At 45.8% G+C, this 25,760-nt stretch overlaps 1 protein-coding gene across 1 annotated transcript in view; it reads right to left on the bottom strand.

Moving 5' to 3' along the window:
- Positions 1-25,760, bottom strand: part of LPP (LIM domain containing preferred translocation partner in lipoma) — a 355,264-nt gene that overhangs the window by 202,176 nt on the left and 127,328 nt on the right. The window contains 1 exon segment of the mRNA XM_055816821.1: positions 20,246-20,447. Within this exon segment, the coding sequence (XP_055672796.1) occupies positions 20,246-20,438 (193 nt within the window). The 5' untranslated portion in view covers positions 20,439-20,447.

Genomic DNA, 25,760 nt, shown 5'->3' on the forward strand with positions numbered 1-25,760 from the left:
CTGCAGTGACATACAAAGGTTATTCACTGTAACATATGCATCTCCCCATGCTACCAACATGCACATGCCTGGAGCAGTGAGTAGGAAGGAGAGAGTGCTCAGCAGCACAGGGAAAGAGTAAATGGTCCATCTCACCTTCTAACAAAAATCCCTCCATCAGCAAGATTGAAAGAGTAGACCATCTCCTCCATCAGATAGAAGATGCTGCAGGAAGGAGAACAACTTCCAATTTGACATTACCAGCAAGTGCAAAGAGGCAGAGAGACCCCAGGCAGGCGTTTTGCTTGGAAATTATTTCAATGCACAGAGGTGCCTGATGTGCTGAGGCTCCATGTTTCATCATGTCATTTGGAGTTGCTTATTAGCCCAGGCTCCCTGAGCGCTGAGAATTTTGCAGCTGCTGTCTCTGCTTTCTTCATGAATCACAGCACGGTGAGAAGTGTCTTCTGTCTCACTTCAAAGCAGTGAGAACTGCTTTGGACTGGCTTGCCTCTACACTGCTCTAAGATTGCTGCTCTCTGTAGCAAACTAGTTGCATCAACACCATCCAGCCGCTGGTCTACATCTCCCCCACAACCTAAGCGGTGCCCTGGAGCTGAGGACTATCACTGCTCTCTTGCCTTTTTCCATTCCCAAGTGAAACAGTGAGAAGGTTGTGCTGCTGCTTGCCAACATGGTGTTTTTACAGCATACCGAGGCAGCATGCTGTCTGCCCTGGTAAGAGTGCACACGTGGAGATATTTCGGGATGCAGAGGAGGACCATCTCTGACACAGTGAGGCAAACCTGAGGGTCATGGCCCGAACATCTGCCTAGAGAAGAAGAGAACCATCCTCCTTTGGAGAGCACTAACCAGCTTTGCTAAATGAAACCAAACAACAGCAGGTTTTGAAAACTCACATTGCAATTTTACAGTGCGTGACTCGCTGCATGCAGTCATCCACAGTGACTGCTTTATGCAAAAGCAAAACTCATTCCTAGAGGACTTAAACAATCACAGACAGATTTCCCTGATGAAAGACACCCAAATGAATAACAACCTTATTTAAGGAGAAAACATGGCATGTTTGGGTACCTGAGCTGTCAAGCAAACAAGAAGTAGTAATCAAGAACACACCTGAGAATGATCTGAAATTAGCTGATGTTTATCTTTCTACACAAAGGGAGAATTTTAAATTTAAAAATACAGGCATAACCTAGCTTTAAAATCCAGTACCACATCTTGGCAAAACCTAAATGTGGATGTTGAAGATCATTTAAAGAATGGGACTGTCTGCTTTCAAGAGACTGACAGATTTACTCCACATCCTAATCGAGCCATACATATCACATCATGTCATGGTGATTAGCATCTTGCTTGATTAAAATCTTTAATTCCACCGGATTTAAAAGGCTAATTTGAGAGCCACTCAGAAAAGAGCCCAAGGCTGGAGCTGATCACAAGCACAGAACAGCACGCTTCAACTGCAGCGCTCTTACAGACTCCCCTTGTTCTAAATCATCTAGCCAAGATAGGTAAACAAAGGTGTGTGTCAGGTCAGCCAGCAAAATCTTTCGAAGCAATGGCTCTCTGCTCATCACGAGAAAGAAGATAAAACCTGCTTTGGCTCTTTTTTACAATATATTTAACATTTGCAAGAGAAAAATCAGGTGACTGCTTAAAGCTTGGGATGATGCATGCCATCTTCAAGCTATTCTTGAGTGAAATGTTTAATGTTTCATGTGGTTTGGAAATGGCTTAAATTCCCTGCTGAATTTTTCATGCCCATACACAACTTAGTCTTTATCAAAAAAATCCTCTTCAATTATGTACTTTGCAGAAAATGCAGAAATTCTTCGGAAGAATTCTAGCCGCTTTTTTCCCCGTTTTTGTTGTTTCTCAGCTTGCTAGGGTCTGCACAGAACATCCTTCCTTGGATATGCCCACTGAAGTTACCTGGGCTTCACCACTCATGCTACTCATTGAAAATCAGCTCGGCTATCTTTCCCCTCATATCTCTCCATGCCTCTGCTTTTGTTGAGGAGAATGGGAAGACAGAAGAGCACTGGGGAGGGGCTAAAAGGTTGCAAACTTTTGGACAGACCCCGCATTTTACTGTGACACACAACAGGGAGCTGTAAATCTGCAGCAGCGGGGCCACCACGGAGCAAACCCGGCAGGCAGGCTGCCTTTGGGCAGGAAAGCCTGCAGAAGGCACGCCGTTCCCAGTGCAGGAGATGTGGCAGGAAAATGAGCAAAATTAGAGCGCTGTAACGTGCTGACTCTTCCTGGAGGCAGAACAGCCTCTCAGGAGCTATTGCAGGAGAGCAAAGCAAGAATAGCCCTCAGACCACTCTAACCCACGTCACAGGCACCCCCAGGAACATAAAGCCATCCTCCTGTGTTCTGTCCTGCCAAGCAGCTCGGGCTAAAGACACTGTCTCGCTGCTGCTTTTGTTCTCTAAACACCTTCATTTTGCTGAGCATACACCCCCTAAGGTTCCAGGAATATTAACATAAGCCACACACAGAGATTATTTTAAAGAAGTGATTCCCATAGATCCCCTATTTTTGGAGAAGCATCTTACGAAAGCTTCCCTAATATATTGGAACAGGACTCGTATTATCTCTTCATAAAAGGAATCCAACTTCTAGGCTTCTAAATTCATTGGTAAGCAGCTTGGACTTCCTTTTATACTGTAAGATTTCCTTCCCATAAGATGCAAGATATATTGCCTCAAGGGAAAAGCAGCTTTATGAAGAGGAAGCCATGTGTGCCAGAATTGTTCTCTTCCATTATTTGCAACATCCTTTCTCCCTCCCATTGTTTTAATAGAGTTGGTCACCAGAAGAACCTGCAGCAAAAGCAGCGATACCCTCATCAGAGCATCTACCTGCCAAGAGCCTCAGACAACATCTGCTTTTTTGCAGAGCCTTCTCGACGTCCAGAAAATATGTTTCCTGTGCATGCCCCATATGCAGTTCTGATAAAAAACATGGCTTTGCTAATAGACTTACTTTCTGCTGTTCCCACCAGAACAACATTTGAGACGGCTGATCGGTAATCTTCCAGCTACAGACAATTTTGTAGAACTTCATTGAATAGAAGGAAGAAAGAGAGAGAGAAAACACATTCAGTAGCGACCAGTGTTACAGGGAAGAAAAAAAATAATTACAAAACTGGTGTCTGATGTTCCTACGAGTGATACAGAGAAACGTTCCCCTCGTGCATGCACATGTTTGCATGTAGCACGGACTCGGTTCCATCCTTAAGTTCAAGTGCATGCTTAAATGTTACATCTCACTGGCCTTTGGAAAGCATGTATCGAATTAGGCATTTGTTGAAATGCTTTGCTAATCAAAAGGATCAGTTTACGTACTTTCCCTGAAGATTCTGCTGAAACGAGGCTGAACAGTTGCAGTGGGACCTCTCAGGAGATCCCCAGTTCTTCCCCAAAGCATTCATTTGCTAGGATTTCACTCTTGCACATTCAGCTTTGGTGACTCAGTATAGGAACCTGGGACCAGGGAATTTGCAGCATTAGAAATGACAGTATTACCAGGGGTAGCTAATGTAACCACAGATCCCTCCCTCTGATCCAGATCACACACTTCACCATGGCCACAGACACCTCTTCAATTTCTTCTAAAATCTCCCTGAAGGGGTATAATCTCCCCAGACACAAGCAGATGGAAATCCAGGGTTCCCCCAAATCAGAAACTACTTGATTTGGGACACAAGGAATCTGCTGCCAGGAGGACTGAAAGGAGTTGCTAAAAATAAGCAAATATTCCCAGTGTTTCTGCACTCCTCTCCCAGAAGTGAAATGATCAAGAGGATTAATTTTAGAGTACGCACGGTTTTAATGTGAAAAAACCCAAGCTGCATCTTAGCTTTTAAGTAAAGACCAGATGGAAAGTCTATCATTGCAAATGCCAAAGGGAGAAAACACTCAAAGTTCGCTCCAGGATGGAAAGGTCATTTCTAGTCATCCTTGTTTTAAATGTTCTCAGAAGCACTCAAGCTTTTTGTAATAAGATGGTTTTCCTGCAGTTTATCAACTTGATTTCCTCCAAAATAAAATAAAAAAACTCCAAAACAAAACAAAAATCACCAAACAATACAAACCAGAAACTTTAAAGGCAGGCGCCAGCTCTGTTTTGTCCTCTCTAGAGCAACAGAGTCATTAAATTTTTAATAAATTACTGTTTAGATGACAAGAAATGCCACAAAAACGATACGTTGATTCCACCCAGGGGTGTTTACTTAGAGCTTCACGGGGAGATTTATGAGATGACAGGCAACAGACAACGTGTCAAAGACGACTGAGAAGCGACACTTCACTTACCAGGTCCTGATGTCGATGAAGAACATGTCAAGCTGATGAGAAATGGACCAGGTTTCGCCACTGTGTTCAAAGCAACATCCCAAACCCCACCGAAGACCATATGCCAGGTGACCAATGCAGATCCACCAGCCCATTTGCATCGTAACTACATGCTACTGGCCGTAAGATCTGAAAAGCTCAGTAAGGACCTGCTTAGGGCTAAAGGTGCCTTCTTTACTCTAGCAGCTTACATACGATGACTAGGAGATGGCAGAATTGTGATCGGTGATTTTCACCAGAGTTATTAGGGTGACCTGAAGATAATGCAGCGCTTACAGTTTTCGTCCACTTGCCAACTCATGAGAACTACAAACACTCAGTTTCAAATGCGATTTCCCCAGCCCCTAGTCTCCATGTGCCAGCTAACTGTGAAACAAACCCCTTCCACGCTAAGATAAGCCCACAGCTAAGTACGGTATGTGAATGAGCCTGCCGGGACGCAGCTTCCAAACCCTAACAGGAAAATATTTAATCAGAGACAGAAAACTCCATTCTCTTATTTTCCACCAAATATAAAAAAGCACATAGATATGATGATATAAAATTGGCATTTTCACAGTAAACACATCTGTGTTCCGGTGCAGATTATGTTTTAATGTGCACCCAATAAGTTCCCAATAAGAACTGGAGCTACTGGCTAAAGCTGGAAGTGTTTTGTCCTTGCAGGCTGTGCCTTCTCTCAGCTCAACTAGGCCAGCCCTGACAAGAAGTATCTGGCTTCAGGTCTTCCTTGCGCATAAATAACAAATGGACTTGCAAGGTCCAGACAGCTGCATTTATGTAAACCCACTCAGTGGAGCCATTGCTGACCTGACTTAGCCGCAACGGGGCTGCGCAAGTGTCAGCAGGAGACGTGACCTGTGGTACCGCTGCATGAGGGACAACCAGGCAAACCCAAGATTTCATTCTCAAACAGCACGCTAAAATGTTGGGATCAGCAAACAAATGCTTTGTTGTTTCTTGACCACTTGCAAATGGTGATTATTCCATAGGAAATAACTAACAAACAAGGACAGAATCCTCCAAGCTCTCTTTAGAAATCTTCTTTTCAAAACACACCCTCATTTTAATCGTTTACCGTTTGCAATAGAGAAGAAGGAAAACAAAGAAGGCAAGAAATCTGAGACGATCAAACCTTCCCTAGTCCCCACAAATAGACATACACTGCCTTCCAATAGACTTGACTAATCATTTTCCTAAGTAGCCAAAAGATTTCGCAATTAGATACTTATAGAAATAAGATGCACCTTCCTGCTCCTCCTGATGCCTCATGAGTTTTCTGGCTCCTCCCAGAAGGAGCTTTCATTACTCTGGGCATGACGGAGCCAGAACTGCTACAAGAGAAAGCTCTGATTTCAGCTCCATCCCAGCCACTGACCAAATGCCCAGAACGTCCATCACTGCTCTTGGATCACAGGGGGGGTGGAAAAAAACCAACAACAACACAAAAAAAAAAGAAAACCAAGAAAAGGGGAGTTTGAGTCCTAAGATTAGAACCACATTTGCTGGACAGGTTTGTTAGGAAAAAAAAACCAATCCCTGGACTTTGTGTAAACTATGAGTATTTGGTCAGGTACTAGGAGATCAAATACATAGGGAGCCTCACAATTCCCTTCCTGCAGCCTCACGTTTGTGGTGACAACTGCACTTTCCACTGATGAAAAGTGACCTTTAGGCCCTGACATTTAGGCCCAGATTCTCCAACTTGTGTTACCTCCGCCTCCAGTTTCAGAGATGGAATTCATAGCACTTTAACGTTTAAATAGTTGGCGGTGTCCGTCAAACACGAACCCGTGTCTTACCCAACCGATTCTTAAAATGGAATATTCCCACCCCAGAGACCCATGCCATGCTGGATGGTCAACTTTCAGAAGGTATTGGACGTGCCATATCTCTTGGGAAAATCAACACGCCAAGTGAAAGCTCATCTCTCAAAATAGTTACCCTACTACCTTATTTCTCTTTTATTTGTTTCCCTGCCACAGTTACACAACACATTCTCGCTGGGGCAAGAGCAGTTTTGGACACATACAAACAGGCAGTGCTAAATGTGCACCAGAAACAGGAGATTGATAGTCTTCCCACGTGAGAAGGCATAACAAGGCAAATGGATCTCGGTTAGCTTGTCTCAGTAATATCTCAGGAAAGCACCATCACTCAGAATGGAAACATGGTGGTTCGGCAATTATTTGCCTAAAAAGTCCAATTGTGATTATAGGGAAAGAGCTCAGCTGTGATCATGCATCGCATCTCTTGTCTTGGATTAGCTGCTAAATTTAAGGTATTTTCTGTCTGGCCAACAAGAGCGATTTACTGGCATGAAGAAATGTTTTAAATATCAAGTTTTCAGGCTCAGCCAAACCCATCGCCCCCGCGGCTCTCTAAAAGACTCTTATCCCTAATGAGGGAAGTGAACAATTGAACGAAACCTAGAGATCTGGCAGCTGGAGATCCACCAGCCCGACCCCCCTCCCGCTGCCGCAAGGTCATTTCTCCCTCTTGAGGGCACATGTCCTGCTTTTACGCACACAGGCTGAGCGCCTGATGCGCCAAGAGAAGTCGGTCAAGTATTCTCATGTTACAAACCCAACTGCCTTTTCTGCTGTAGAGAAGGGTTACAGGCTCAAACTCTGCAGGACCACCGTTGGCAGGGTCAGTTTAATGGGGAAAATTCAATTATGAATTTAATCCAAATCTAAGGCATTGAATGGACTAAGCAGAAAATGAGGAATATACTGCAACACTTCATACGTTACCCTTTATGACTGTGTGGTCTCATGTCCACGCTCACACCAGAGGAGATGCAGGCCAGCTGTGATTTTTACCCAGCTCACACTTCTTTCACATGTTGCCTCTTGTCTTTATAAATTCATTTTTGTGTAAGACAGCTGTGTCAGACCTGAGATCTCAGTGCAATTTGCCTTCTATAACTGCAGGATTAATTCAGTCAGCCAGCTCCTACTTCTCCTTGGGCACTACACAAAGAATTACAAATGGCTCTTTCGTGCCCAGTCGGTACAAAAAGCGATGTCAAAAACGTAACAGGAAGGTGGAAAGGACCCAGCTACAAAACCAAGATCTGTGAGAGAAACTTGGTCCCAAGAACAGTGAGGGATGCCAGTTAGGAATATCTCATCTATCTGTCAGTTGGGGTCATTCATTGAGCACATTACTGAAAGGAAAGGAGGCACCTTGAAACACGAACCCCAACTTTTCAGACCCAAACTATGCTTCAGCCTCCTCTGCCCCCTGTGCCTTCGTCTCTGACGTGACAGGAAGGTAAGCTTGTGCAACAGAAGTTCAGTTCTCAAGAAGGAGCCTAATTGTATTGCAGTTTAACAACCAATTAGTGGTTTTGCAGAAGTTGCGTGCACCAGCCGGGAGGGCTGCCTGGCTGTGTTGAGGAAGTGCATGGTGTTGACTTCCCAAACTGAGTCACTGTTGTAAGCCCTGGGGTGGAATTTATAGAGCTGGGGGAAAATTTCCAGGAAACATCACTTACTGTTACTCACAAAAATAGCAAGGAAACTCTTCAATTACTAAACTTTTAAGGAAGAAAGTCCTTCTTCTTTATGACAAGATGGCAAAGCAGCAGCCTCTATGATTTGCTTGGAAGCAGTTACAATTATTATTGTTACTTATCTCACTTTTCCCTGATAGTAGTAGATGTTGCTCCTCAGCTATTAATTCTTCACAGCTGCAAGGCTGGGGTTTTTTCTTCTCTCTTCTACCGATTATTTCCATGATAAGATGAAGTCAGTCTTGTCTCCAAAAACTTTTGCAATTCTCTCCTGGAACACGTCTGCCATACCATCTGTAGGTTGCACCCAAGCCCATGCACGCAGGGACTCAAGTGAACCCAGGTACCAACACCAGCTCAACCACAGCAGCCCAGCAGTAAGCCTGAACCCCTTACCCAACTGCCCAGGATCCCAGTTCGGGGGAGTGGTTGCAGCCTTAATTAAACCACACGAATCTGCAGACAAAGCTGTTACTGGTAGTCAAGCTGATCCCTCTGCACAACCTAGACATGCCCTGGCATGACAGAACTGACAAAAGCATAGAAGGGCACAGATCAGTAGCTGGATCAGTCACGTAGAAGTGTCTGTTCCCCTCCACACACTCAACACTTCCCTTATGTCTCCTCAGAACCAGGGACAATGCCAGGCTTTCAGAAACATTTTGTTACCGCAATAGTTTTAAGGATGCAACCGCAAATCTGGGGGAAGCTCGACCATCTTAGAGCATGCACCTTTCCGCTAAACACACATGGATTTATACTCTCGCTTAGTGAGGGTGGGCAGACTATCCCAGACACGGTCCCCGTCCCCTAAGCAGCCAGCATACCCCATCAGGAAGGATGTAGACTAGCTGACCACAGAAGTGCTACTTTCTGGAATAATAAAAAAATCTTTTAGAAGCACCAGCTATGAGCACACAAACTTGTCCCCATCCCACACACCAAGTGCAAATGACTAATTTTATTATATGACTTCCAGAACGTTCCCAGCACTGCCGTCCCCCCTGAGCCCTGGGGCCAATGTTGGCCAAACGGTCTTTGAGAAGGCCTCAGAGATGTTCCCCTGCATGTCTTACACAACCCAGTAGCCTGGAAGAGGACAGAAACCCAGGGTAACGAGGGAAAGGCTGCCGGCATGAATTCGACCAGGACCTGACCCGTTTGACCTCCCGGCTGGGCAGACCCGGCACAGCTGCTGGGAGGGCACATGGAGCCCAGCTCTCTGCCAAGCTGCCAGTCAGCACAGCACGCAGTCCGTGACACTCATGGGACATGACACCCTGTGCAATGCAACGGAGACCCAACAAGTTTGTTTTGTACATGCCGCTGTGGCATCGGCAGATAGAGCAACGTGCTTCAGCTAGTACTGACATGGGAAGCATTCAAAGCACTTGTGCGGAGATAAGAGGCTCCCCTCATCTCCTGCCTGAGACACACTGACCTCCCCTCCCTCCCTGCTCCCTGGCATTGTTAAAGATAATACAAAAATCTGCCACTTATTTTTCCAAATGTCTGTTTCAGAGGGTTGCCCCCCCCACCCCCTTTTTCTGAAGCCAATTAAAAACAAAGGTTTACCAGGAAGACGACAAGAAAAAAAACAAAACAAAACAAAACCAAAAAGTGTCTGGTATCATTGGATCCAGCCTATAAGGATCTCACACATAAAAGAATTATGTCCCTGAGCACTTTCCAACAGACTTTCAGAAAATTTCATCTTTCTACTTCCCTGGCTGGATAGTCTGTTTGAGTAATTCTCTCTTTCTCCTGGGGCTGGTTGCTAAGAGACGCACTATTACTTCTCCCTCTCTTATGACCCGATTACTGTGATCAGCAAAGACAGCGTGCAGACAACAGCCTGACACGGCTCATACAAGAACATCGGGCTCGTTACAAAATGATGGACTGTATTAACACTCCGCAGCCCCTTCGCTCACCGTGGCCTTTGCAGAGTCTCCTGGCACAACTGGGGGCTTTTACATCCCCGGCTTCTGAAGTGTGCGTTCAGACATTTTAAATCGCAGGACTGGGAAGGGAAAAGAATGGACTTTTACCTCCTGTGTTTCACTGCCTGCCTGCCAGCCAGAGCGCTGTTAATGGAGAAACCCTCCTCTCCTTACCCTTCCCGAGAAGGCCCAGGAACTACGATTACTCCTTTTTGCTCTCCTGCAAAAACTTTGCAAATAGGTAACACACACTAGGTTAGCATGTTCCCTCGAAGAGTTCGATGACACATTGTAAAGCTGTTCTTGACACTTCAGGGGCTGAGAGATGACCTGGTTCTGCAAAGAGCTGAGCTGGATTGCTCTGAATGAGGAAAGCAGCTGGAAATGCACCCCAGTTAAGGTGCATGGCAGTCCCAAAGAAACCACCGGGATGCCCAACGCACCCCCAGTACGTGCAGAAACAGCCACAGCCTGGCACTGTGTCCTTTGCAGAAGAGCCCTAGGTGATGGGGCCAGCGGGCGAGATGAGAAACTTGAAGCTCAGATTGTGAGCTTGTGCATATGGGTATATCAAGAAAAAAGTTAAGGGAACTTGGTTTTGTTGATGTCATTACCAACAAACAACAGAACTGCTGCCAGCTGGCGTGGCTCAGGATGGGGTCACCAACCCCAGAGACCATCAGTCTCCCACTTAGTAAGAATTTAACCCTCATCACATTCACTCTTTATAACATAAATTTCAAATTTCTATAATTTCTTATCTTGAACCTACTTTTGAAACACTGTGTTTACTAGTACTGTTTTCATATAATTTTCCTACTCTCGAGGGTCCCCTCTCCTCCCACCAGCTCATTCAGGGACAGCTCCCGCAGCAGGACCCCTGGGCAGACCCTCAGAACACAGGTGCTTGGACTGTACAAAGCCCAATGCCACCGCAGAGTATCTAGAAAAGTCAGTTGCTAAATCTTTCCAAATAGACCTTGTAACAGCGGTGGTCCAGATGCACAAGTCCCTCCTCAAACAATTATTCCTCATCTCCACAGCATTTCCCATAAACTCATTGTTTGGCAAAACAAATGCCAGTTCTCATGCCAGTGTGATTTTTACCAACCAGCCCTTCACACCAGCCTTTGCATTATGGTTTGGTCATGTCTAGACTAAACCAAAACCTTTCCTTCGTCATTGTCATCACAGGAATTAAGAGTTGGAAAAGACCTGTGAGTCTTTTGCACTTCACCGCTCCTCAAAGAGTTTGGGCAAATCCCCAGCTGAGCTCCTACAGCACGCTTACACGTTCTTCTGCTGCTACATCTTTACAGCGTGCATGCTGGTTAAAGACGACGACAAAGAGGAATTTTATATAGTGATGTCTGCTTATTAGGAACTAGACCAGTTCCTTGCTCATCACCTTCCGTATGACCACCCTCCGTGGGGCAGCCAGAGCCACAGGACTTCCAGTCCTACTCAAGGACCCTCAGCTCTTGAGCCCAGTCCATCTCAACACACTTTGCTTAGCAACAAGCATTTGGGGCCTTGTATATTTAGTCCAAATTGTAATTGTGTAGTGTTCACTGCCAGAAATGCCTGCTCTTTGGCCACAAGTACAGCTTCTGTGGCTTCAAGAGTTGCTCATTCATTCTTCTAACCTTTTATTAGACCAACCTGTAATATAATCCAACAGACATTTATCAGTTGCTCTGACTTAGCAGTACTCTGTCTGGCAGAGTAAAAAAGCTTTAAGCAGAGAAAAGGAAAAATATACATATAATCCTTTACTGTAAGTTAGTTTTCAGGGCATAGGAGAGCTGTATTGTGTGAACAAGGGCAAAAAATCAAAAAATACTACTCAACTGTTAACTGTCATATAACAATTGTTATTATTTAACAGACTAGCATCTGGAGGATGTTAAAATTTCAGATTAAAATGAAAGGGACAAGTGCTGCCTGCTTGAATCCAAGCTACTTCTGCATTAACATTGCTCTCTCGCTTTGATTGGGCACCACAGCCCTTTAAAACTATATAGAGGACAAACATTATCTTTTTAAAAGTAGGTTTGATATAGTCGATGACAGATGTTTGCAATTCAAGTTATAAAAAGATGGCTCCTTTCCATTCCAGTGTATGTCAGAATCGTCTTTTTTTCTTTTTCCTTTCCCGTTTTGCCCTTTTTCTTTATTTTACCCAAACTATTGTGGTTCACAGAGCAGGCCACTGCAAAGATGAATCACTATTCAATGTCTGAAATAATGAAGTGGAAAAATGAAATATAGTATCTTGGAAGAACAGACAGACAGAAGGAAAAAAGAAAATGAGAAAAAAAAATAGGCATGGCAAAAAAAAATTAAAAATCTACCTGCTGAGGAGTGTAATGTTTGCCTTATGATACCAAGTAAAAGAGAAAATACGAGCTCATTCACCAGAACGAAAAACAAGGCTAGGCACGACTTCAGATAGTTCCCAAATAAGAGGCAATGTGTTGCAGAGCCTGTGAAAGTTTAATATTTGTAATTCTAACAAAACACAGACAGAACTGTTAATAAAACCTGGTGGCTTGACTTGACATTTTGTGAACTACGCATAAGTATACTGGTTCAATAATAGTTGTTATGCACCTGTTTTATGTTGCCTTTTTCCCTGTGCCATTATCTGAGATGGTATTTCGAAAAAGAAAATGTTCATCCTGAGAGCAAAGCCAAGAGCACAGACCTACATATTTGTCTCTAACCGAAAAAAAAGCAGATGCAGACACTATTATTCCACGCAGGCAGTAACAACTTTTGGGATGACTGCAATCAAAACAGAAGGACCCACCCAGTGCCAGTTTATTTACACTGGTGAGAATCACAAGCCCTGATCGGGGTCACTGTGCTGTGGACAACTGGGCAAAACTCCATGCCTGCATCACTCATAAGCTATCGAGTAGAGAGGGATGCTGCCCGGGCACAAAGGCACCAGCTTGGTCTCAAGCCTCTTCAACACAGCTCAGCTTGCTTGGGGCAGTTTAAACCCACTACTATACAAATGAGAACCACCACTCATTTCCAACTGGTTTCACTTGGTTCTTAACCAACGAGGAAGAGGATGTCATTACAGAAAAATCAATGGAGACTTCCGAAAGGCTGCTCTGAACTGGCTCACAGCTACCCCTTAATGACGGACCCCCGCCTTCCAGCTTGTTCTGCAGGGTTTGGGTGCTTTGTGCTTTAAACGCTCTTGTGTAGAAGGTCGCAAAGCCATCACAAAGAGGCCTGGAGCTTCAAGTTCATTTTCACTGGCTGTATTTTGTAAGAGGCTGTGGATGATGCAGTTCTGACACTAATGAATAAAGTATTGCTTCATCTCCACCATTTCATTCACCACAAGAAACACATGGAAGAATGAGAGCAAGGATTAAGAAGGACTTTAAAGGTTTATAATATGCCCTTTAAAAAAGCTTTCCTGAAAACAAGCACCAACATGGGGGTGCGCTCAAGCACAGTCAGGGTGATTTGCAACAGTGAGGTCACCTCTTTACTCCCACCACGTTTTTCATCTCCATGAGCTCAGTCCTGAGAGGGATGGGACCACAGCATTCATCGCAATGATGGGACCAGAAAGGGGTTAGAGCACTTCTCAGCCTATTTTTTTGTCCCATCACCGAGATGCTGACTCCTCCCTGGAGCATCAACGATTTTTTTCAGCTGGTGGTAGAGCTGAGGAGCGAGGCAGCAGGCAGAGACCAGTAGATCCCACCGGAAAAAAACCCCCTGTTACTCAGGATTCACTTCAGCATCAAATCAACCGACTAACAACATATTATTTCCATGCCTCATCTGGGCTGCAGCAACAGTCCACGTGCATAACTCACAACACAAGCAAGGCAGCGAGCCTCTGCTTCCACCGTGATAAAAGAGTAAATCACGTTATCTCACATTAGCATTGGGTGAGGCACACACCAACCACCACGGGAGCCTGGCTGAGACAGCTTGCTGCCTCTGTGCCCCAGCCTCCTTCCGATGACGAGCACAGCCCTGCAAAAGCTCATGAGAGGCTCCAAGGAGCAGGTATGCCACCTCCCTGCCTCTCAGCCAACACAGCCCTCCCACTAGCATGGATTCCTCTTGCTATAGTGCAGACCCAGCACAGAGAACCAGGAAAAAAACCAACACAAAACCCACAGAATCTCCCAAGTCAGCCTGAATTTATTTTTTCAGGGCTTTCATCCAAGTAATGAATAGACTCTAGACCTGGTTAGCTTCTATGAACTATCAAAGACTGCAGAGCAGGGAACAGCACAGCTAAAACATGGAGTGTCTAGTCCAATAAATCCATACCCAAGCTTCAAAAACTAGACAGAGATACTGATAGCAGCTGCTGTAAACAAAACCCACTAGATATATCTGCCTATAAAAAAACCAACAACACCAAAACAAAACAACATACAGTCTGATAGTTCACACTCCCAGTCCCCTACAGACACAGCAGAGTATAATTTGCCAGTGCTCAAAAGCCTCCACACACATGAGGAGGAGGAGGAGGGCAGGGAGAGTCAAGCCCTGGGAAACCCAGATCAGCTGGATTCAAGCATACACATTGGTGTCAACCACAGAACCTTGCCCTGGAGCTGGCCCTGCTGTTGTGCCTTGTCTCATGAGTCACTTGCCCTGCCCTCCAACCAAGGTAAATGGAAGGAGACGGTTCAAAAGGATTAGTCTTGTTCACCATATCTGAAAGTTGCCCAAGGAAAGGAAGAAGGGAAGAGCTTGCTTTGATTCTCATCCCTTCACTTGTTTCCATTATTAAATCCATATTAACTGTTTCTGCAGGTATAATATTCACCAAGGGTGGCAATTATAAGGAAAAGACATCAGCTCTAACAAATACTGGATTTAGAAGGACCCAGCAGCATAAACTAAAGTGGTAAATTTTGCAAAGTGTGTCCTCAGAGGGTGACAGAGAAGCACGTCCAGGTGCTGTGCAGCCAAGTAAGCCAAGCGACTGCCCGGGGAGGGATGCTGTCTGCACATCCCTTTCTGGCCAGGGTTGACACTGCAGTATCTCAGCCTGTCTCGAGCAGCTTGAGAAACATGCATGGTCAGATTCGTATGAATGAAAGACACTGCAAGAATATAACGAAATTTGGTTTCTTGGAGGCAGAGATGGTCATCTTTGCAGGAGCAGGAGACCGACCTCCTGGGTGCCAAGCAATGATCTAGAAGTTCCCAGCAGGCGAGGATGGGCTCGCTCCTTTCCCTTCCCCTTCCTGCCACCATCAAATCACTTTTCAGGTGACCACACAGGATGGCCACAGGAGGTGTATTTGACCCAGAAGGAGCTGTGGCAGTGCTCATGAATGATGGACTGGAAAGCCCAACCCTGCAATCCAGCTGGGCTTGGGCAGCAGCCTCCCAGGGCTCACCGGCTGTGCTCCACCTGCATCAGCACAGTGTGGTTTCTCCTGGACTTGTGCTTCTTCACATCTGTGGCGTTTTCTTTGGAGGGGAGGGGGAAAGGCAAGGGGGAAAGAGCTGCAGTTATGAAAACAAGCTTGAAACCCGAAGAATCCAAACCAAAAGGCAAATCACACCACAAAGCTTGCCACTCACCCAACAGCCTGAAGAGACTCACCTCAGGCTCTTCTGAGTGCCTCAGGCTGACAATGTATTTTTTTACACGTTTTTGAAGCCCCTGATTTTGGCTTCACAAGCCCTGGTGCCATCCCAGTGCACCCCAACTGACCTGTCCCAGCAGCACTCGCTTGGGAGCAGCTGCCAGCTCTCCTTCCTGTGCCACCCCGCATGCAAGCTGTCACCGGTGCTGCTGCCACCAGGCTCACAGCAGCATGCTCAAAGCCAGTGGATCAACCATCACCAACCTCGCTCCGTGGCAGATGCCTCCTTAATCTGCTCTGGAGGGCGAGGCCCTGTTTTCTGGGATTAGGGAAAAGAGGAGAAAAGGCAATTTGCTTCATCTGCAAGCTATAAATCCTCTGCATCTTCCTGAGTCCAGCATAGATGGGAACAGCTACGTGGCAGCATTTCCCCAAGGCTCCAGCTCTGTTGAAGATGCTGAAATACCAATTTAAGTGTAAAAGCTGGAGAGCAGGAGAGAAATAAGCCACAGGAAAGGGAGGGAGGGCAACCACAGAATCACAGAAAGGTTTGGGTTGGAAGGGACCTTCAAAGACCACCTAGTTCCAACTCCTTGCCATCTGCCAGGACATCTTTCACTAGGTCAGGTTGCTCAATGCCCTGTCAAACCTGAGTACTTCCAATGATGGGGCATCCAGTGCTTTCAAAGGAAACAAAATTAATACCTTCCACTTGAAAAAAGGCATTTTGCTTAAGAGATTTTTTTGCTCAGTGAGTACAGAGGACATTATTCATTATATACCCATTATACATGCTGTTGGACAGGGTGTGCTGAGGAACAGAGCGAGGAGGCAGGCAGCACCAAACGTGAGCACAGAGAAAGAAGCCAAATATAAGAAGTGGCCTGTCAGGACCCACGACTGGATGGTGTCTCATCCATCTCAGGACCCATCTTCTCCCAGCACGAAGCAAAGATGCTTTCAAACTTCAAACACATCCAGCTCTATCCAAGGACCAGTCTTGGCCCTGGTTCCACTTTCTTAGAGCTACTGCTCAAAAGTCTGGACATCTAATTTTGATTTCCAGCCTAACTCATTAGCAGTCACACTTCCTTCCCATGCATACTTGTTTACTTTCTACAAAACCATCTTTCCCAAGCTCAAACAGCTCTCCTCCCTCCAAGGGGTAAATACAGAGCTGTGTAAGACATCGGGCACCTGCACATCCCAGGGACCATGGTGCTCACACTTCCCAGGATCAGGAAAGGTTAATCCCCCACAAACTGTCGCAGGGGGGAACGCTAGCACTAAATTGTCCAGAAACCCAGCAGAGACCACAGCGTGTGGAAGTCTGGTCCGGTGTTTGTAGGACCTATAAAAACACAGCTGTGCCTGCCTCTTCAGCTAGCTGCACAACAGGGACCTGTGCAGGATGTTAATCAGAGTTGTGGTCCTATTGATGATGATGATGCCGATTATTACTATTACTACTGCAGTTATACCTGGGGGCCCTCAAATGGATCCCTGTGACAGCAAGACACAGTCTCTGCTTTGATGAGTTGATAAATCTAGTTTGAAACAAGTCACAGCCAGTCAGCATGGCAAATAGCAAGGAAGCAGGCTGGCAGTGCTAGGAAAATTGCTCACTTAGCTGGTCTAAACCACGCACGTCTTAAGTGCTTCAAGTCACATTAAAATGCTGCTGGTTTATAAACTGTTGGCTGTTGTGATTTCACTTTTTTTTCAGTCATTTAACCATTTCTAACTTCCTTTAAAGTTCCATTGAGTTGCTTTTAATCAGTACCTTCTGGCTGTTTTCTGTGCAGCTGTCAGGGGAAAAAAAAATAAAATCAAAGTCAAAGTGAGAGCAAGGAAATACTTTGGTGGGAGGAGGAGGGGGGTACAGCTGATCCTCCCCATGCACTCAGCGCCTGCTCCACAGCCTGTCACTGCAGTGTCTTTCCCCTGCACTTTCAACGTGACCAAGAAATAAAACCACAAATGCAATCAGCTGGGCAGACCTGCTACATGCAAGCAACATGCCTACAAATTAATAATAAAGAAACACAAGGCCAGAGCATGCATTTTCCCAAATGTTAAAGGCAAGGAGGTGAAGAAATTGCTGGGAACAGAATTTGCTGGTTTCCCGGAGAGATTACTGATACCATTCCTGCAGCCTCTGGTAGTAAGGAACCAGCTCCAGTGACACGGCTGGGGCAGGCAAGGCTGTGCCAGGCCATGAAGTGCACAGATGCTTTCTGCCCCATCCCAGCCCTGGGACAGCCCTTCCCTGGAGCGACACTGCTGCTCCACTCATCTGTAGCAGAAGGATGCTGTGCTGTGTGCTGTCCGCATGCTGGGCAGAAAGGCCACGTGCCTCCAGCAAAGCAGCTCTGGTGGGGTAGGAGGGATGAAACACACCGGGGTGCGAGGGGATGCTGCAGCTCCTCCACCTACAGACTCACAGCTAACCAGATGGGAAGGACCTGTGACCAACAGAGAACAAACTTAAGGAAAATGACTCACAGTGCCCCTTTATGCAGGAAAGCAGTGGGGCATGGAGCTGTCTCCCAGGCTGAATGATTGCTGCAAAAACAATGGAAGTAATTGAAAACACACTGGAGGAGAGAAGGGAGCCACAGAAAGTGAATGAAGTGCGTTGGGCTAAATATTTTCTCACTGTTCCCCTCTCACCTGCCAGATCTCAGAAGCCTCATGTTCTCAGGGTTATATATGGCTGGGCTAATGGCTTTGCACCAGCTGCTGACACCAACCAGCAGCATGTCACCTTCTGAAAGTGGATTAGCTTAAGCTGCAGACACACTGTCACATCACTAAGGCAGTCCCTGACCAGGTCTTGGCCAACCCTTAGGTCTTCCAGGCCTGTCAGATAATGATGGATTCTCCAAAAGACCAGCATCAGACAGCACAAGGGACTGGCACTGAAAAAGTCCCCCTGGGAGCTCCTGATGTCTCCCAGTTTCTAACAGACCCAGCAATGCTCAGTTGCTTGCAGGACAGCGTAGTAAGGGTTACATGAGAAATGTTTGCATGTCTCGTCTCCCCTGCTCAGCCTGCAGTGCCTGCTCTGCTCTTCGGGAAAGCCTCCTTCCCCAAATGCCAAGAAGCAGAGAATTTTTTAGAAGGTGATAATGTTCCTGAGTTACATATAAGCAGATCTACAACCACTAAAGCACCAACAATTAAGGCATACCGACATTTTTCATGAAAAAACATAGTGGCTGATCACCAACAGTTTTCCTAGAAAAAAAAAGTGTTGTTTTCCATCGTTATTTTAAATTTTAAGAAATTAGAAAAATAAGAATTCCCACTTGACTTGAGGGTGACATTTTCATTGCATTCCAGAAATTTTTTAATTCCAAATGTCTTCCTCTTATTCGCTGAGTTTTGTTACCGAAGGCAACAGAACAGGTGCATATGACTTCGCTCTTCCCCTCCAACACATTTTCTTTTTTTGCTCTGAATTTGCCAAAGTTAGAGCGGCAGAGGGAAAAAAAATGAGACACTCGTCAGACTTTTCCAACTTCCCTACAAAATATCCTTAACTTTAGCAAATCGTTCAACTGCAAGATTTAATATGCTGCTTTGTTTTTCTTACTCCTTTCCATTATTCTGTAGTCTTCCTGAAAAAGCACATGCTTTCAAAAGATAGAGTAGAAAAAGGAAAAAAATTATACACATTATATTTATCTTATTGCACTGAACGCAAAAGAGTGAAAAGTGGTGATGGAGCAAAGTAGATTATCCAAAACCAAAAATCAAAAGCTGTTTTTTCTTGAATTTGTATTCTTTTTTCTTGAATACAACTTTTTTCTTTGCGGGGAGGATGGAGAGAAGGAGAGAGAAGAGTTTTCAGCCTGTTTCTAACCAAAGTAAATCAGCAGGAATAGAAAAGTCACTACTCTGCCAAGGCAGCTAGCAGTCTCTCCTGAAATCCTTGGCTTCCACCTTGTTTCTGCTGCATTAAGGTTCCATCACACACTCCCCACTGTCAGCTAGTGGCATCCTGGGTGCTCCAGCTGGCAGGTTCCCAGTTGCAGACCCCAGAGGTGCTCCCAGCCATGTGCTCCCTTTGCCTGGAACTCTCTCCCTCCATGGGTCCTCAAGCCGGGAACCGAAGTCCCTTGCTCGCTTCTCAGCTATGTGCAGAGAGCAGGACTTTTATAGCAGGAGGTAGAGGAAGGCTAACATATGGTGATTGGCAGGCATTAGTTTTACTGACAGAACAGCTCCAGAGGATATTGCAATGGTCAGGCAAATTCGATTTTTTTTAATCAGAATTATATCATTAAATTAGTTCATATTCAAGAGTGTTCCACAGTAGAGGGAAAAGAATAAAAGTGAAACCGAATCGAACCAGCAAGCCTGAGAGGAAGTACTCCTAGACCCATTCTGCCAAACTTACCCCAGTTATACCCATACTCCCACCGCTCGGTTCCACCTTTGTAAGGATTCCGGTTGTGCTGGGATGAACGAACCAATACTGAAGAGGGTTGTTCAAGTCCCATCTCCTTGGATCAACGCATGCCAGCAGAGTCCAAGCAAGCAAAACCCCTTGAAAAGTACCGGTCTTGGGCATAGGACATCCGCTTCAAATTCAAACCAAGATCCGTCCCCATGCCCTCCCCCAGCCCTGCACCTCACAGAAGGACAGCTAGCCAGAGTGAGGGTAAGAGAAACCTTCACATTCTTCTTGATTTCAATGATTTGAAACAGGGAGGCTCCCACAAACTCATCAACGAAGAGCAAGTCAAGAGCAGCCTATGTTAGCAGTCACTGCCTCTGAATTAGACAGTTGCAGTTCTTTCCTAAAAGAAGACTTACCATCACCTCCTGGTTGTTTGTATGGGTTGTACTTTGGCTTAGGGGCAACAACAGGCGCAAACTTCTTTGGTGTCTGCTGGGTGGACACTGAGATGCTGGGAGTCCCAAAGGCATGTGTGGTCTCCATCCTTGCAGTAACGTGACCAACAGGCTCGTTGGTACTCTTGGGTGGGAGCCAGGACGGGTGGGACATGGTTCAGATCTGAGAGGAGAGGGGAAGAGAGTCACATGTAAGTCAGGCACTTAGGCTGGGGGAATAACAGCTGCAAACCTACTAATTTGCTGGTTTATAAAATCAAACCTACAAAACCCTTTTACAAGTTTAACTTGTGCATGCTTATCTTTAAACGTAGTGGTCCTAATATATAGGGCTTAAGATAGAAACTTGTTTTTCTTCCCCCAGTAGGTCAGAAATACTGATCAGCTCATTGCTGGTGCCTGCAAAAAGTGTTGCTATGTTCCTCTTCAAATGAAAGCAGAGGCAGGCTGACACCCTGGGGAAGCCCATCACTCCCACCACCCATTTTGCATAGGACTGATTTCTTTGCCTTTCCCTGTTAGGCTTTTGTGAGTACATTAACACACAACAGTGCAGGTGCTCTGGGGGCAAGCGTAGTCACAGATAGGCAGACACACTTCCAAAATACACCTTTAGCACTTTTTCACATGTCATTTAGGTTCCCATGTCCCAGTGATTTTCATTCAAACTTTTAAGAAAAAAGTATTTCAAAAGCTGCTAATCATTCTTGATGCCTCCACTTCTGAATGCCCAGCTTAAGATATTTTAAAAGCATGTCAATTTTGAAAAAACGCCAGAATCCCACAACTGCTGACAACCAGGCTCCTTTTAGACATCTTGACTTGTGTAACAGAAAACAGAGGCAGCCCAAATCATTACTTATTTATGAAAATCTTGGCTTGGCCCTCTTAAAAGCCTACATCACTTTTGAGAACTGGACTCAGATGCTGCTGAAAATGTTGCCCATAAAAAAACTGTTCATTGCAATGAACAAGTGCTTTTCACTCCACACAAACCACACCCGCTGGGTAGTGGCGATGGTCCTACAGTACCATCAGATAGTCCTATAGAGCTGGATTTGAGGTATGATGAAGAAATTAAGATCCCACAATACAAGAAATACAATGTTCAATGCTAATTTTGGAGCTCTTGAGCACCCTGTCACTTCTGGCAACACTCTGCTTTGATATCAGGACTCCTCAAGGCCGCTGAAACCAGCAGGCAGCTGCGACCTGATCAGGAAAGATTTGTTTTGAACAGGGAAATGGATCAGTGCAAGAGAGAGCACCAGGCCATGGGAGACATTAGCAGACTGCCATTGCAGGAAAGTGTTTCCATCTGGGAACGATGGGACAAAGCAGAGGGGCTGCTGGATCCGCAAAGAGGCAGTCCCCAACGGCAGCAGCAAGAGCAGTCTGCCGGGGCTGAGGTGCTGAGTTGTAGCTCCACTGAGTGTGGCAGCAAAGGGCTGTATTAGCTGGTACAAACAGTCTTCTGAGCTGGGGCTGGGAAGAGGAAAGGGGACAGACCTCTGGCCTCTGGAGGGTGGAGACCTCCTTGGAGTGAAATCATTACCGAAGTCCACGGTACTACAGCTCTCTAATTATTCTGACACAGCTCTGTGGTCATGCGTGCAGCAATCTATCTGAATGGTTCACGAGGCGATATTTCCAAAGCTGACGAGTGCAGCCACATGCGGCTTGTTGATACCATGCAGGAATGCAGCCACAGGGTCTATTCCTAGCTTACTCCTAGCCTACCTGAGCACTCTTGGTGCCTCACAGCTAAGACTCCCATGCACACATGCTTCTCAGAGAAACACACACTGAGCTTTTCAACCAGCCTCCAGGATTATATGGGACAATTAGGCAGGAAGAAGGCACATCTGATAGCATATTTAAGTCTACCTACTAAAAACAAAGCAGAAATCACACTTCATTTCCCCTTTCTCCTTATTTGGGCTCACACATCACTAGAAATGTCAAGATTAAGCTGTTCAGGAATTAGGAGCAGAGCTGTTTTGCCAACTCATCCTGGCTGGCAAAGCATCTGCATTCTACAAGCTTCATGGTGGAGCAAATTCCGTAAACGAAAACTTTTTTGGGGGGTATAAACTAGAGAAAGTAGTCCTGTGGGTTGCTGCACGGATAACCTTGTGCTAGCAATCCACTGTTAGCAATGCTGAGTCAGTCTAGGGGAAAGGAGCAAGGTCTCCACATGGTAGTATGGGACAGTACCTGCAGCTAAGAGCAACGACTGTTAAAAGTGATGTGTATGTATGTGTGCTTATTCCAGCCCGGTAAGTTTACTTTAGGTTAACAGGTTTTCTACTTGAGGAATCATTTCTACTTAAAATCACAATGTCCGACCCGACACTAGGAGAGAGACAATTTGTGGTTATCTTCCACCTCCTTTGCTTCTGGTGTGGGAGAGGAACTGGCAAGCGCCAAACATCAGCCCCAACACTTGAGGCTCTTCCTCATCCTGCAGTCTGACTGCTCAGTGTGCACACAGCCCTTTCGCAATACCTGCCACTGGAAAATGAGCCTGCTGCACCAGACATCTGATACCAGCAAAAGGAACCCACTGGGACTGGCCAGAAAAGAGGCAGACAGGAGCATGGTGGGAGCACCCCTGGAGATGGACAAGTATCCAAAGCTGAGCTGCAAGGGCACCAACTTCCTCCCCCATATGCCTGCTGTCCGACCTTACATTAACAGCGCGGAGCATCATTCTGAAAGCAAGAAGTGAAAGGCAGGTCCTCCCCATGGGGCTGGGGAGGAAACCAGCGGCAGCGGGTGGGGGCAGAGGCCACACGAACCGCACTCCCGCTGCCTGGTGCTTCCTGTTACCAGCCCTTATGGACCTAGTAAACAACTGCCACTCGAGCAGCAAGACTCACCTGCACTGCTGCCTCCTCCTCCCACATCCTTCAGAAATGTAAAATACAGCAATAAAGTGCAGGCAACTATCTAGGTTTTAAAAGCAGAAAAGCAATGATGGCACTCAGCCTTAAGAGCTAAACAGAACAACTTTGCACTCTGCAGAGTTACTGCATCCACAGATGATCATACCTTAGCCATTGCTAAAAGCATCCTGTAGTTTTATTCTGACAGGTTTTCAGCCCCTGGTTTGACATCTCATATGAAAGAGCATCCCGCTGAGTGAAGCACCCTGAAGCCCTGGATACTATGTCCATACTGATTCAAAGCAGGAAAAAAAATATTCCCAGTACTGACCAGATTACTGTCATACCTGTTCTGGTGGCTGCCTAGTTGTTCCTTAACCACTTCCCTGGCAACATGCCTTGGCCTCACTGGGTTCTCATGGTCCTCCAGATTGATGGCAGGGATGGGTTAAGCGATGATGCACAAACCAAGAATACTGGCTTCAGTAGCAAGGTTGCACAGTGCTGGGGATGGCTGAAGATGGGTGTGAATCTCAACTAATGAGCTTAAAAAGCAGACTGCTCTTATGGACAGTTTGGGAGCGTGAAGACCACGCTGCTGTAAGTCAATTGCTGAGTGTAAGTTGGCACACAACTCTGTCTCAGCTACCCTCCAAGACATTTGTTTTGGTGGTGGTGGTATTTTCTAATTGTTTCCCTGTTAGCCTTTTCTTTTACTTTTTCTCCCCTTCTCATTTTCTGTTACGCATTTGCTGCCACTCGTTTTTGCTATCTGTGCCTTCACAGTGTTTTCAGCAAGTTTGCTTTTCCTCGTCTGTTCCAGCCCCAGCTCCCTAGCCTCAATTAAATTCAGTCTAACTACTTCGCAAGATCATTTAAAAAAAAAAAAAAAAAAAAAAAAAAAAGAAAATTAATGAAACTTTTTTAACAGCTGAAGCTAAACTTCTGGGTTTGCTGTTATTTTCCCCCAATTTTTTCATCTGGTAAAATGCCAAGAGCAACACAAAATATAAGAGAGAGTGGCTTGCAGATAGGCACAGCCCCTCACCTCCCTCTGCAGGGTTACCCACAGTGGAGCACCCTGGCTAATTCAGACAAAGCCATCAGTGCTCCCTCACCATTCCCTGCAATGACCCAGTTTTCAAGCAGAAGCTTTTTTGGAGAAAAAGAGATGAACATTTTGTGATGTGGACAAGTAATCAAAACAGTACAGGGAAACCTGGGCTTATAACCAGTCCTCTTACTCTAAACTTACTCTTACATATGCTACTGCCTCAGCACCACTGTGGTTCCTGCCCTTGGAGAACCTCTGACAGGTAAAGGCAGTGCTTTTCTGGCTAGCCAGCAGACACCACCAACAAACATGTTCCACTTTTGCCTTTGAGGAGTTTCCTTCCAAAACAAGTCATTCCTGCCGGTTCTACAGTAAACAGTATTGTTTTCAGAAGTTTCTAGCTAGATGTGGGATGTGGGGGATTGCAGAAGTCAGTGGTTGCAAGAAGGCTAAAGTCATTGAGAAACTCAGAATAAAAAGAACAAACTATTTGACACTGCAGGCTTGAGAAAACCAAGGAACAGGTAAAATACAATGGAAGGAGCATCAAGATGTTTAGGCTGGGAGAACCCAAGAAGCAGGACCTGAAAAAACATCCTGGGAGCATGCACACTGGGCAGGGGATAATGTGAACTGCACCCACCCACCTTGGCTGTCAGGGATGGAGCTGTTAAAATAGCTGCACTACCCGCTTCTAAGGGTGAATACAGCAAACTCCTCCTTCAAGGGTAATAGCAGATGGAGCCAAAAAAACATCAAACCCAATCTGATCAGTTTGGGTCTTCAAAAAGAATCCCTCTCCATTGGAGAATGGTGAGTGTCACCAGCCCTTCTGATGGACAAGCTACCTGTTGCTGCTCCTTGGATGCTAAATGCAAAGGGCATTTGATCTCTCTGCTGCTCAAGTCACTGGATGGACCACAGAGCTTTCACTGAAAAAATGAAACTGTAGGTTAAATCTACAGTTGCCCCCACATTGCTGCTCCAAGCAAATCATTCATCAGGCATGGCCTGCACTCAGTGCACCCCCTTTCTAGCAAACCTGAATAAATCCAGCCACTGAACACTTAACACAGCCAGGGTGGAACAACCTCTGTCGTCAAAGCCCATGTCCCTGGGAACCCTCCCAGAGGGAGAACCACCTCTTGCTTCCTCATCAGTGCCACACATCCCTCTTTCTTGGCTGAAGCCTTCTGCACTTCTGCCTGCCACCCTCACACTGCCATCCTCCCTGATCAGCAGTAACTCAACAGCTCCGTTCCTGATGGGGCTGCTACGAGCTTTTCTCGTGACTCCTTACTCACTGACCGCTCTGGCAATACCCCTTTCCAAAATTCACCACCCCACCCCAAACAAAAATCTCCTAAATCTTCTTTACCTCACTGTTTTGAAAGCCCTTCTCATTGATCACCACGTCTAGCTCTTCTGCACTGTGCAGGGCACTGAACTCTATCCAACTACTACTCCACAAAGCTTTTATTGAGCTACAGATTATTTATTATAAAGTACATGTATCCTCAACTGAAAGAATGCA

Source organism: Falco peregrinus, chromosome 12 (assembly GCF_023634155.1).
Source record: "Falco peregrinus isolate bFalPer1 chromosome 12, bFalPer1.pri, whole genome shotgun sequence".
Lineage (NCBI taxonomy): Eukaryota > Metazoa > Chordata > Aves > Falconiformes > Falconidae > Falco > Falco peregrinus.